Genomic DNA, 14,928 nt, shown 5'->3' with positions numbered 1-14,928 from the left:
TTAAAATTTAAATTCACAGTTTTAGCTTTTTATTTCATATAATGGTCCTAATAAGAAAATAATGCATATTACTGTAATATATTTTATTTTCAGATACAAAAGGTGCAAGAAGCAGCTGAAATGGTAAAAAGCAGATGCAAAAATTTGCTACAAGAAAATAGCCTAATAACAAAAAACAAAAATAAAAAATTAAAAAAGGTTAGTTTGACATTTTAAATAATAAAATGTTTTATTTATGTTTTGTACTGTATGAATTTTATATGAATTCTTTTATATAAATTTTATATAAATTCTTTCATTTTCTTTAGTTTAGACTTAGGAATTATCTGTTCTCGATTTCTGTGGCAATTTGTTTTCTAAGTAAGTAATGTGTCTTCCAGACCTGAAATGTGTTAATATATTTTAAAATTTTTTCCTAAATATTTAAAAAATAACATAAATGTTTAATTTTTCTGATACAAGAGGAGACTTAAGTAGCATCAAAAAATGGTTATCACTGAGCTTCATGCAAAGTTGACTATCTTTCATTTTTAATCTCACCTTTTTTATTCTGATACTAAATCTTTTGTGTAAAAAAACAAAATATTCTCTTCTAAATGCTTTTTTGGAAGAAAAGTAACATTAAAAGCAAAAAGAACCCTTTTCTTTTTTTTTTCCCCCAAAACAAAATCATTTCCTTTTTTTTTCACCCTATTGCAAAAGAATGAGGGGAAGGTCAGTGTTGGCAAGTTATGATGTTTTTGTGAATATTTTTAAGTTTTTAAATGAAATCGCATCCTTTTTTGGGTCTTCTCACATTGCTTTTGGTAAGGAAGCAGTGAAACTTTTAGGACGCTGACATCCCTGACTCCCAGCTAGGGAGGTCATGGGATGTTACTGGTTAGTTGAGTGTAATAAGGTGACTGTCTCTGGGTTGTCCCCACATCTTGGAATTGAGAAGTCTGAGTAAGACACCAGTGTGAAGAAGAGGTCAGTCAGAGCAGGCTTCTCTGCTGGTTAAAAGAGAGAAAGGTAGCCCATCAGATGTGCAACTTACTACTTTTCACCTATTTTTAGTAGACCACAGAAGAAATCATTTCATACCTCTTGGTTACTTTTTCTCATGAGACATACCAATGCAAATGCCTCCTCTTTTATAGGCAACTTTTATAAATAAAAGTCCATTTTAGAAAACCTGTTCAAAAGGCTGAAGAGGCTGGAGCCTGTGCAGGGTTTTCAGATACTATGAGGTCACAGTGTTTTCTTACTGGTATTAAACCAGATAAGCTATTTTTTAAAGTGAAATGCTTCCTTTTTCTTGTCCATGCTTCCTTTTTCTTGTCCACTGTTTTAAGTTTCTTGTCTTTGTCATGGGCTCTTAGATGTTTGGGGACCCAGAGGCAGGCATTTTTCTAATTTTATCATTTGTCGTCCAGAAGGCCTGATGTTGCATAGTAGCTCTCGGTATTCCCTGTCTTGGGGAAAAGTCTAGCTTTTGTTTTTCTTCCCTATGAACATCCCAGGTGCCCTGTGTCTTGTTATTTCCTCTAAATTATCAGTTCAAGCAATTTTTATGGTTGCTTCTTGTCACATCTCTACAAAAGTGCCACCGTGAGGAATTGTAGCAGCCCAGAGATAATATAGGTACAGTTAGATTTATTCTTAGTAACATAGTAACATTAATGATCAAATTGTAGTCTCCTGAATACTACTGATATTAGGTATTTTGAATTTACATACAGCAAACCTCACTAATTCTGACTAAGCTGAGTGCAGCAAGGCTGCTTTATTCAAAATATCTGAGTTACCAAATTTTGGACAAAATTCTATAGTTACTTCAGACTGATGGCTGGACAGCAGAAGACTACTGTACCAGCTTTCTTAGTAATGTCTGTGCTTGCATATAATGACAGGACAGTGTCAAAAGTTTACTTTCCTAAGTAATTTAAACATTTGCCCTGCAAGCTAATATCACCATATTCATTTACTCAACAAACTTTTTGTACACTAATTAAAGTCCAACCTACTTTTGTGTTCTATATTCTAATTTAACGGGTGGGCTTCCCTGGTGGCTCAGATGGTAAAGAATTAACCTGTCATGCAGGAGTCTCAGGTTCAATCCCTGGGTCGAGTAGATCCCCTGGGGAAGGGATTGGCAGAATGTGCCTGGAGAATTCCATGGACAGAGGAGCCTGGCGGCAGTCTGTGGGGTCATAAAAAGTCAGATATGACTGAGAAAGTTTCACTTTTCATTCTTATTTAGCACAGTCAAACTTAAAGTTTATTCTTATTTATTTGGTTAAATCTCTTTTTATAAACTCTTATACCTAAAATATTTATTATATTACAGGCATATGTAGTATTTAAGATAGTAAAAACATGGATGCTGAATGTGTGATCTTGCACTTATTTCCCTAATGCTACAACTCAGATGAGAGGCCAGATGGAGTCTCATCTGAAGGAGTTAGAACGTGTCCGCGGTTCCTTGACGGCGGTGGAACAGAGGCTTCAGGAGTGTCAGGAGAGTCTGCAGCACCACAAGGGGAAGTGTGCAGACCAGGCACACACCGTTAGGGAGCTTCAGGGCCAGGTGTCCAGCCATCATTTTGATTTTCGTTAGATGTGTTAAATGCTTTGGAATAATTTCGCCAGTTGAGGGCACTCCTGTCAGGGGTTGATTATTTTACTCTTATCTAAATAAGTTGATAAAATGTCAGTTTCTTGTGAATACTGTGATTATTTTGTAAACTCTTCTTGTTAGTATTTTATAATGAAAAATGGTAGTTAAAATTGCTAATTTTTAGTTTATTCATACAAATCTGTATTTAAACATTTGAGGATAGTAATAGCATGAGAGAAGGAGCAAAGCTATGCTTACATGTATATTTTTGATGTCAGGATAAGATAAATTATTGAAATTTACCATATAAAAATTAGAATTTATTTCTGTTAGAATTATGTGCAAGTTTATTTGGATTATTCTCAATTTTTTAAACATATACTTTTTCACTGCATCAGAAGAGAGAGATCATGGGTTTCATATAGCCGTCTCTTAATTAAATGCCTAACATAGTAAACACTTAATAAATATTTTTTAATCTTTTTTTTCAAAGAAGCATATCCAAAGGTGGTGGCACATCTTTTTATTTGCAAAATAATTTTAGGAAGAATTCCCTATCTTCCAAATTAATCTGGATTTAATATTGAAAATCATCCTCTTTTTAAAAGAACTCAAACAAAACTTTGCTGAGTTTATCTCTGAGAAGAGATCTTTCTAGGAAAGTGTCAAATCACACTAACTGAAATATGAGAAAAAATTTTTTTTCAAAACTGCATTATTTAAATGTAGCTTTTTTTTAAAAATTTTTTTTGAAGGTCAAAGGTCTAAAGGGTTTTATTTTTATTTTTAAATTTTTATTGAAATACAGTTGATTCACAATGTGTTAGTTTCTCATATATGTGTATATATATATATAGATAGATAGATATAGATATAGACAGAGAGAGAGATAGTTCCACACATTATATAGCAGATCCTTGTTATCTAGTTTATATATAGTAGTGTGTATGTTTAAACCATAATCCTAATTTATTCTTCTCCCCCACTTCCCCTTTGATAATCATAAGTTTGTTTTCTGTGTCTGTGAGTCTATTTCTGCTTTGTAAATAAATTAATTTCTATTATTTTTTTTAGATTCCACATATATTATATGATATTTGTCTTCCTTCTGTTTGACTTACTTCATTTAGTATCATAATCTCTAGGTCCATCCATAATGCTGCAAGTGGCATTATTTCATTTTTTAATGCCTGAGTAATATTTCATTGTATATACTTAGTATATCTTCTTTATTCATTCATCTATCAATGGACCCTTAATTAGGTTGCTTCCACGACTTGGTTATTATAACTAGTGCTGCTGTGAATGTAGGGGTGCATGTATATTTTCAAATGATAATGTTCTCTGGATATAGGCCCAGGAGTGGATGGCTGGGTCATATGATAGTCCTGTTTTTAGCTTTTATTTATTTATTTATTTTTTTAAATTTTACTTTATTTTTAAATTTTACAATATTGTATTAGTTTTGCCAAATATCAAAATGAATCCGCCACAGGTATACCTGTGTTGCCCATCCTGAACCCTCCTCCCTCCTCCCTCCCCATACCCTCCCTCTGGGTCAAGCAGTGGGAAAAATATTGTTTTGGTGTAGGCAAGTGTATCTTTGGTTGATTTGCTTATCTGTTTTGTTTTGCTTCTCACAAATATGTTTTTTATTCAATAGTTACAACTTCACAGATATTCAATTATTAATCACTGTCTGTAGGTGATTATCAGAAAACTGTAAGAGTAATCCTAAGTATCCAACAATAGGAGGTTACTGTTTAAAATCTTCACATTTACTTAACAAAATACATGTTCTTTTGCAATAAAACATTACTCAGAATGTTTTAATTGCCATCTTTCAGTAACAATTTTAGTAAATAATTTTCCATGAGGCAACAATAGTTTTTTAAAAAAATCCAGGAATTTAAGAATTTGTTTTTTAACAATGTAATATTTCTTGGTGTCTCTCTGTGTAGGGGTAATAATATTTATACCATCTTCTTTTTTATAATTGTTCTAGCAGTAAACTATGTAGATTTCTCTGGAAGTCACTTATGAAGAAAATAACCAAGAAAACTTTTTTCTCTTTTAGGTTGACGAAAATCATAATCTTCTGACAAAGCTTTCTCTGGAAGAGGAAAATTATCTTATTCAGTTAAAGTGTGAAAACCTTAAACAGTAAGTATTAAATTGACTTAAAGTTGGTATTACATTTTTTTCTACACACTATAATTTTAAAATATATGTCTTCTGTAAAAAGAAAATTAGAACAGATGGATGCAGAAAATAAAGAGCTTGAAAAGAAGCTGGCAAACCAAGAAGAATGTCTTAAGCACAGCAATCTTAAATTTAAAGAGAAATCTGCAGAATATACAGCACTGGCCAGACAGCTGGAAGCTGCTTTAGAAGAAGGAAGACAAAAGGTACAGATGGCCTTTATTTAGAAACATTTTAATTAGATTACCAAAGAGTCATCTTTTTAAACAGACGATATCTCATCTTGCCAAACCTACAGTTATTGTTTTTATCCTGATGACAGGGTGAAGGGAGTACTTACATTTTTGTTTTTTATCTACTTTTCCCTTTTGGAGCTAAACAGATATGTTACTGGTCTGGAGTTACTTCACTAAATAAATGGTGATGTGGCAGGGTAAAGGGCAGGAATGGAAAACACTTTATAGGAATCGCCCTTCTTTTTTTTAAATGAAACCAAAGCAAATATGCAAGTTACTGAACCTTTTGGTTTTGATTGAGATTCAGTGAGCTATAAAGCTCAACTCCCTTTTGGCAAATGTTGTAAAAATAAATATGGACAAGAATTAATTTCCAGTTAAATCCATATGATAAGCATTTAATAAATATCTCACTGTCTGTTGAGAAGCATTCTGTTAGTGCTTCTGATACACAGATGGGTAAGAACTGGCCTCAGCTCTCAGGACACTCACAGTTCAGTAGGGAAACAACGTGTGAACAGATAGTATCATCCAGCAAGTAGTTGCTACAATGTAGGGAAGACACAAGGGGCACTGCCAGGTGGATTAGTTCAATCTGGAGATGTGGAGAAATGATTCAGGAAGATCTCAAAGAAGAGGTAAATTTATCAAATAATTTGAAAATGTAATCTTGAAAGACACAACGTGGGCTTTGGAATTCACAAGAGGTGGATTTTAATTCTGGCCCTGACACATTATATCCCAACCCAGGGCAAGCTACTTTCCAAACTTTAGTTTCTTAATTGGTAAAATGGGGAAGATGAGTTTCCTCATAGGATTGAATGACACTGGAAAGAGATTGTCTATACCCTGATGACTCTCAGAAGTATATCTCTGCCACAGACTTCTTTATTTCCTGACATCTAAATTCGTATGCTCTGCTATTTATCTCCTCTTAACATTTTTAGGCAACTCAGGCTTTACATGTCCAACACCAGACTTTGAATGTCTCTCTGAACTCTTCCACCTGTGGTCTTTCGCAATCCTGTTAAAGGCAATTCCACAAGAGTGAGAGAACTTCTGATACCCTTGAACTCTTAAGTGTCACACAGATATATTTTGGTATTTTTTAACCTCTGGGAAAGCTATTCAAGTTGACTTTGAAAGACGTATCGTTGAATGAAAGCTGAGTAGTAAAATGTACTGCCAATGATAGAAATGTAATCCAGGTTTCTCAGTCCCAGCCTGTGGGAGGAGAAGTGACTTTAGCCTGGGTTCAGACTACATGAACCTTGGAAATGCTGGATGCTGTCAGATTTCTTCTCAGAAGTATTTAGAGTCCTCAGAGATGTGTCTGCCCTCTCCTTTCCTTCCTGCTGCGGTGAAATGTGGAGCTACTGCCGCGTGAAGAGTGCCGTCACTGCCCTGTCACTGTTGTCCACACTGCAGGGCATTGTAAAGGACATGGGTACTTGTCCTGGGGGCTCTTTCTCCCAAAGCTTCAAATGCTGTTAGAATTCTTCTCTCACAATCACCCTTGGAATTTGTGCACAAGAAATCTTTGTAAATAACTTTATAATAACTTAGAACTTAGTCCGTGGGAGTTAGGTTAGAGGACAGTCCTCATACTAGCTCCTTGCTCCTGAACTAGTCTCTGCCTCCACTTTCATTCTTGTGGTTCCAACTCACCTTTCCTGCAAATAGGTTCCCATGTATCTGAATCCTTGGATAACATCGCTAAGCTAGACTTTCTGCTGAAATAAACCATCAGAGAAATACGAAAACTCAAATTCAGACCATTTTGGAAGTGAATGAATGAAAAACCAATCTAGTGTGTGTGTGTGTGTGTGTGTGTGTGTGTGTGTGTGTGTGTGTGGTGTGAATATCATCTACCCTGCCCCCAATTCTCTCCATCCAAGTCTATAATCAGCATCGATTGTGAACTTTCTATGTCCCACCACCACTTTGGATGCCATGATAAATACTGTAAAAACATGGCAGTTAATCTCAGCAGATTGTGGAAATATAGTATTGGGGAAAACCTGCCTACGTCACATCTGTGGTAATATATACACGTCTTCCACTTCAAGCTACTTTTTCAGATACTTCCATACCAAACAGGAGAATGCATGCTTATGCTATATGTGTTTCTCAAGATAGAACACCCTTAAACACTTTGTAGTTAAGTTGTCTAATATCCAAATAATATCTATTTGGAAAGAAGAGATACAGTATAATTATGTCAAGGCTTTAAATTATATCTTAAAGAAAGCACATTTAGCTCTTTTATTCTTTCAATTAAAATTACAGGTTTCTGAAGAAATAGAGAAAATGTCATCTAGAGAAAAGGCTTTACAAGTCAAAATAGTAGATCTGGAAAATGAGCTTAGAAAGAAAAATGAAGAACAAAATCAACTTGTTTGCAAAATGAACAGCGTAAGTATTAGTATGGCTTAATGTATTTTCATTAAAAATAAGTGAGCATTTAACATTCTTAGCATGGAGTTTTAGTTAAACAGTTAACATACAAAGTGAAGGGAATCAAGGCTATTACTTTACTAATAGTACTAAAAGTAACAAATAATATAAATCATAAAAATAAAAATGTCAGCATTTGGCCAAGGAATTATTATCCTGTATCCTTGGTAGCTTCTATTACATTTCCCCCAAAGTCTCATCAGGCCCTTTCTCTGCATATTATTTTTACATGACAGATGCTTAATGAAAGTTACAAATATCATTTACTTGTTTTCTTTCTATTATGAATTTTTCATTTTTAAGATAAACACTATGATAGATTTTGATAGTATTAAATAATGAATATTATATTTTAGGAAGTTATAAGTTGATGATTTAGATGTTTTAGTTATATCTGCTTATGAGGTGGATGCTTGGGTCTACTCAGTCATAAAATGAAAATACCAAATTGGCTATGTTTAGTTAGTCTTCTAATGTTTTCTCCTAACTATTCATGAAATGGTTGGTGTAATATACTATGAAAACTAGCACAAGTTGTGATTGACTTAGTTGAAAATTATCTACTAAACAGTGACATAGGAAATAATAATACTTTTATTTTTTCCAGGAGCCAGACTCCATGATAACTATTTTTTCATTCCCAAGAATGTAGACCATTGAAAACCTGAAAGGTTCAAAAGTTAGATATTTTAGCCATCATTATTAGTTTAATTTTATTACCATCAAAAGTTTCATGGCAATTTAATCAGAACAAAACATTTCTCATCTTTAGTTTAGCACAGGCCTTCGCTTTATTTCAGAATATTTTTTAGTCACTGTCAGAGTTTCTGTTATATTGTAAAATGTGCGATATTCTGTGTGTAATTGAAACTTCTAAAAAATGAGTATATTAAAATAAGGTATGTGTGTTATAATATTCCTAGTACTTGGTTAAAGCTGCTAAAATAAGTAAATTTAAGATCTGATGTTTAGTTAAGCTTGATGATTTTTACAGTGGTAAAAATTTAGAATTCTGACCTTGGATTAAGACATTGCTGAAAAATGGGTTTATTTCTGTCCCTTCCCGGGAGCAGTTCAGTTGGCAGTTTCAGATACTTGTTTTATACACACGCCTTAGCTCCATCTGAATTGTAAGCACCCTGAGAGGCTGTCTCATAGTTAATTGTATGCTGCTGTCTTCCATAGTGCCCGCCCCACAGCAGCAGGCCTCTTCAGATTTTCTGCCCAGTGCTTCAGGGGGAGAGAGAGGGAATAGATACGCAGACCCAAGGGTGACCCTCAGCGGCCTACTCTAGATCAAGAAGCCTGAAATGTCTTTGGAATATATTATATACTTACATTTTAAAATCTATGTTCATTTTGCATTCTACCTTATGTGTATTTGTATTAATATTTTTCCCTCCAAGGTGTTGAGTAAAATCAATGTTTCTCAAAGATCCATTATAGTCATTCTATGACTTTGTAGACTTCAGCCTGGCGAGTTGTTTTATACCACCCACTATACTTTCCTTGGGGGCATTGCTCAGTTTCAGAAGGTATCTGGTGTCATTGAACACCTGGTAGGAAGGATATAAAAGATTTTTCTTCTCATGGTTCCTACATTTTAGTTGGAAGGTAGGTGATATTTGTAGCCTGTCTATCTAAAATATTTTCAGTGAACAGATCTATTTGGGAATTTACACACAACTGAATATTTTAAAAATACGTTACATTTTAAATGTTTTCCTCAAAGACCACATATGATATTGAGTTCATTTTGTTTTTAAAAGATTCCAAAAATAAAATGTTCATATTATCAAAACTAGAATTCTGTCTAGTTTATAGACAGCAAAAATAGTTTTGCTATTTTAAGATAGCAAAAGTAGTCAGCCTTTTAGGCAAAGAAAATGACAAAAACTAGTATTAAAATATGCCATGTTAAATGTAATAGAAATTGTGACAGTTTTAAGTAAAATCTATTTAAGTTAATCATATAAAATATATAATAATTTGGAGCGAAGTGGGTGTGTATTACAACAAACTGTCACAGAGATCAACCATGTGTGTGCTCTATTCTAGATTTTAAAGAAAAGTGAGCTCTAAAGTTTTTTCTTTTAAAAAATTAAAAACCATGTATTCAATTAGTGTGTATATAAATTTTTATATTATGACTATCCTTTGATATTAATGTCATTATTAACTATTTTTATTTCTTTTTTTTATTTAGAAAGCACAACATCAGGAAGTATGTTTGAAAGAAATACAACATAGTCTTGAAAAGTCAGAGAATCAAAATGAGAGTATTAAGAATTATTTACAGTTTCTTAAAACCTCTTATGTAACAATGTTTGGATAAATTTTTGGCTTTACTTTCTATAAACAATAGATTTTTACTATGAGTAAAAAGTAATTAGGTAAAAATTAAATAAATATGTTATCTGTTGCTATACTTTATGATTTATGAGTGGTGCTATTAAGCTTTTATGTAAAGATTTTTGAAACATAATTTATTATCCAATTGAAATTTTAAAACAAGATACATGTTAGTATTCCTTTTTTGCTGGATAGTCTTCACTTAACTCTGGTTAATATCTATTTAATTTATTTTGGTTTCTAGAATATTTTATACACAGAAAAGAAGCTAGAATCATTCTTTGTGACTATAGCCACCATTCAAATGAATTTGTAATAAACCTTGGCCAATTATAAGCCAAATACATGATTTTAAATAATGTATGTAATTGTTTTACATTATATAGTGCTATATGTGTATATATTAATATAATAAAAGAAAATACTCTGAATATTATTTTTAATAATGATATAATTGCATACTTTCTAAAGTTGCCAAATGTCTCAGTGTACTTAATATTGTTTCAAATATATGCTAAAATGCCATTATAATTTCTGTCAGGTTTTAAATATAGAATTTTAAGTCATGGCTTTATTAAATGCCAGCTGACAGTGACAGATGAAAACACGGTGGTATGCATTCTTTATAAAGAATAGGTCTTTAGTCTCTCCTGTGAATTTATAGTCTCTTTTTGTTCATCTTATGTTAGTGATTGATATTATTAGTGTAGACATTCTGAAACCCCTGAGTTAACTGAGAGATTAAAGAGGAGTGATTTTTCCTACCCCTTCCCATGGCCAACTCACATGGGATGATCAAAATAAACACTTTTAATACCAAGAAGCTTTAGTGTGAGATCTTTGTTATTGGAATGGAGTAGAAGAGACACCAAGAAGATGTTCTCTCTAATCTCCTACCCTATGTGTCAAGTCAGGATACTCTACAAGGGGACAGATATAATTGACAAAGAATCAAGTAATAGTGACTCCTCTCAGAGAATGACTTGAGAGGTGTTTATTTAAAGGACACTCAGGTCTCAAATGATCATTCAAAGCAGCAAGTTGTGTACTACACAGTCCAGCCTATGAACTGAGCTCAGTCTCTCCAAGATGTTTTATCTATTTCTCTAACTAGAAATGAGGGCCTGCTTTTCTCTGATCCCCTCACTCCTAAGACTGCTGTTATCATCTGCAGGGGCTTACTTCCCAGTGACCCAATTGCTTCATAGTATTTTTCAAAAATACAATAATTTCAGAAACTGGCCACATTTTTTGCCTAACAATTGCTAACAATATTAGTGTTGCCTTTTAATTTTAAATCATAGTACTTGTGTTACATGCTTGACCCTTGTGATTCTTTCTTCATCTCCTTAAGCAAAGGCAGCCTTAAGAAATACTCTCATGAAAGAAAAAAAAATACTCTCAAGAAAGAAAACGAAGGTTTTTGAGTATTTTTCACTAGACTTTGAACTCTTAAAGAACAGAACTGTATCTTATTGACGTTTTCTTATTTCTCTTTCAGCTACAACACAAGACCTGGTATATAGACACTTAGTTGATGTTTGTGGATAGGTAGATGGATATTAAAAGAGGGAGATATTCATATTCCTGTTTTAAATATGAAAAGTATAAGAGGAATTACTCCTGTGGCTGTGGTATAAAACTCTTTGAGTTTTAAAGTTGGTATTTGAACTCGAGTCTTCTGACTCCAGAATCTCTGTACAATACTTTTTTCCTGTTGTAAGCAGTGACAGCAGCATTAGCCCAGTGGCATCATTGCTATCGGAGAAGGTAATGGCACCCCACTCCAGTACTCTTGCCTGGAAAATCCCATGGACGGAGGAGCCTGGTAGGCTGCAGTCCATGGGGTTGCTAATTTATTGAGCACTAATCTATGCCAAAGTTCTGACTCTGATACTTGTATTAATTCATTTTCCCTTTATCTAATGAGATAGGTGCTATTAATTACATTTACTTTTCAGGAAACCAAAACACAGAAAAGCAACTCACTCAAGGTCACACAGCTAGTAAGTAGCAGGTATCCAGAATCTCTTCTCTTGGCTATGACCATACTATCTTCATGTATATTTCATAAGTAAAGGTAATGGTTTCTTGTAACAATCATGCATTACTTCATCTATGAATACTTTCTCTTTTAAACATTTTTAATTTTATCAAAGAAATTTGTGCATATGGTATTTAAAAGTTGGTCCCCGCCATATTTTGGCTAGACTATGGAAGGAAAAGACCCTAAGGTTGGTACTTGGATGTACTGGCACAGAATAACAAAGGAAATTTACCAGAACTAGAACTTCAGCAATCTCCCTGCTTAACGTTTCCATGTAAACATTAAGCACAGACATTGGATTTTTCTGGCATGTGAACCAAACTCAGTGTCAGGGAGGCTCACAGTCAGTCCCTGGGAATCCCCAAGTGGTGTCTGCTTCCAGCTTCTCATCATCCCAGACGGGGAAAGAAAGCCCTTGTTCCCACAGTACTAATAGGCTGGCAGGATTTTCTGTTTATCCTTGATATTCAGGATCTCATGACTCTTAAGTTCTAAATATTTCCTTCCATTATTTGTGTGATTATTACCTCTCTACATATTCCTCCCCTCTTCCTTATTTTGTCTGCTGGATCTGACCTCCACACCACTTGCCTTTTCCCTCAGGGTATCTGTTACAGGACTGTTGTGAGGCATTTCTTCCATCTGATGTTTCTAACCGCTTATATGGTTCTCAGGGGCAGTCATTCTCTTTTGCTGTTGGATACTGAATTTCTAAATAAGAAGTCTTGAGTTTTAGTTCCTAAAAATTTTGGATGTTTTTTTTGTATTTTGCACTGTAATTCCATTCTATTTTCATTAAAATTCTCTTGTTTCTTCCATTGGTTCTACTGCAGTAGGCATCTCCTGTTTCTGTTCTGTTGGCCATCTTTCTTTCAGAGCACTGTGAGTGAGTTTTAATTTTCCTTGCCCACTCATGGTTGTGGTGGCCGCCATGCTTGCCAGCAGCCTGCCTTGCATATTTCTGGGGAAGCAGGAAACAGTGGTGGAAGGCACCATGGCTTCAGTGCTCGTGGCCTGCAGTGCGGTGCTGTGAGAAACCATCCTGCTCCCAGACTTTTCCAGTCCCAAGCATCAGTGCTTTCCCAGCTACCAGCATTGGAAGCTTGGTGCTCCACTGAAGAGTCTGCTTCAAGGTTTTCTGGGGTCAGCAAGTTTGTTGCAGAAACAATGAGTGAAGTTCCCTTTGGAGGAGAACCACGGGCAGCATCTCTACCAGGAACAATGTGCAGCACTTTAAAGAAGGAATTCAGCCTGTGTGTGAGCTTTGTTCATGATTTTTATTTTTAGGGTAAAATAACTCTTGGAGTTTTGTATTAGGTATGATTAGCTTTTCATAATCAAAACAAGCATTTATGTATACAAATGTCTCTACATTTGTGTATATAAGTTCACATATGTTGGTATGAGCATGGAGGAAGGTGTAGAAAAGCCTACATGCCTTGGTAGGGTTGGAGGAAATAGTAATAACTTTTCACTTATTCTGATAAGATTATATTTCAATTGTTTTTTTCTAATTAGATTTAAAAAAATTCAAACAGTAGAGGACAGGCTTGATATGTATAAAGTGGAAGAAAAGTAGACTTGATAAGAGGTTATGGTCTGACATCGAATCCTGGAATTTGATTTTCAGAGGTGGACTAATTTTGGACAAGGAGAAAGTAGAGAGAAGCTTGATTGAGGAGGAGCTGGGGGGAGTCGCTGGAGTCCAGAGTGTTGAGCTGAGAGATCTTGAGTGTTTAGCTATCTGGGATGTGGAGAGCTTTGGAATAGAGCTGAAGAATAAGTAACTAACCCGGTTAAATGGGAGCAGATGTGTAATGACTCTGGTAAGGAGTGAAGTTTCTGGTTGCATTTAGAATATAATTCAAAGTCCTCAATGTGACTTTTGAGACCGGCCCCCCTCCTCAACCCCTCAGACCACTCCTAACCCATTTGCCCAGTTGTACTTGGTTTCCTTGAAAGCTGAGTTCTTTCCTTCTCATCCTTAAATGCTCTCTGTCACTCTTGGCCTGACCAAATCCTACTGATTCTCTCATATACTTTCTTATTATTTTCTTTCATAATTGACAATTATTTGCATAATTATATGTTTCATTTTTGTCTTACTAGATTTTAAACTTCATGAGGATTTACTGTTCTATAGTCTACAGCTAACAAGGTGCCTGGCACATGGCAGGCACTAAGTACATATTTGTTGGATGGATAGATAGATTATGGGGTAATAATATTGCTCCTAGTTCTGAGCTTCAAAGTAGGGACAGAGGATTTGGCTACTAAAGGGAAATTGTATGTAGTCTAGGAGAATGAGTAGCTTTCACTTCTGAGAGCTGCCAGGGAAGCAGTTTCCTGGGTGAGGGGTCAAGTTATCTTTCAGGCAGAGGTAGAGACAGAAGAGATTTAGGATGTAGAAACCTTGTTTATAATCTGATACGCATGTGTCCCAGAGGCCACAGTGGAAAATGGAGGGAGCAGGTACTGGAAGTCAGGAAGATAGAATGGGTTCTACTTACAGCTGTTTGCTTCAGATAATTTAACAGGAATTTCTTTTTTTCTTGTCTAAGAATTAATAAAAATCCCATACATTGTCTTCTTTTCTTTTGATGCTACTGAACTGGGAAGTTGATTAAATCCCAAGTGTATCTTAGTAGTTTTGATTTATTTAACATTATAACCAGTTGCAGTACTTTCAGATAACACATACACACACATGCACACATTTGCACAAATATTTAAAAATAAATAACATTGTCCTTAAAATTTAAGATTTCTTTAAAATCACAAAGTTTAGTCTTATTTTTAAAAATAACTTTAGTATCTTCTTATATAGGTTTAGTTTGGAGTCGGCACTGGAGGTAAGAGCAACTGTTAGGAATCTTCTATATCTAGTTTGTTATTAGATAAAGTTAACATTGACAGTTGTTTATGGCCAAAGCTAAAAAAATTAAACCTATAATTAACTGTCATACATTACTGACTAGAAACAGTTTAATTATATACTATGAATGCTTTTGGCAAGCTTAAAGTTTATTTTTTGC

General features: G+C 34.4%; 1 protein-coding gene across 22 annotated transcripts in view; it reads left to right on the top strand.

The window, feature by feature from the left end:
* The window catches only part of ODF2L (outer dense fiber of sperm tails 2 like), a 40,726-nt gene extending 30,057 nt beyond the window's left edge, over positions 1-10,669 (top strand). For 12 of the 22 annotated variants that reach the window (XM_086390944.1, XM_086390946.1, XM_086390955.1 and 9 more), the window contains 5 exons: positions 94-198; positions 4,677-4,762; positions 4,845-5,007; positions 7,327-7,452; positions 9,701-10,669. In XM_086390944.1, the coding sequence (XP_086247070.1) occupies positions 94-198; positions 4,677-4,762; positions 4,845-5,007; positions 7,327-7,452; positions 9,701-9,829 (609 nt within the window). In that variant the 3' untranslated portion in view covers positions 9,830-10,669. Of the gene's footprint in view, positions 1-93; positions 199-2,410; positions 2,570-4,676; positions 4,763-4,844; positions 5,008-7,326; positions 7,453-9,700 lie in introns of all 22 variants that reach the window. The other 10 variants (XM_086390933.1, XM_086390936.1, XM_086390953.1 and 7 more) reach the window with 1 other exon arrangement.
* The last annotated feature ends 4,259 nt before the right edge of the window (positions 10,670-14,928 follow it).

Source organism: Bos grunniens, chromosome 3, assembly GCF_055505025.1.
Source record: "Bos grunniens cultivar Pamir isolate PY7600 chromosome 3, Bosgru_T2T1.0, whole genome shotgun sequence".
In the NCBI taxonomy this organism is placed as follows: domain Eukaryota; kingdom Metazoa; phylum Chordata; class Mammalia; order Artiodactyla; family Bovidae; genus Bos; species Bos grunniens.
This window is presented reverse-complemented; position numbering and strand designations above follow the sequence as displayed.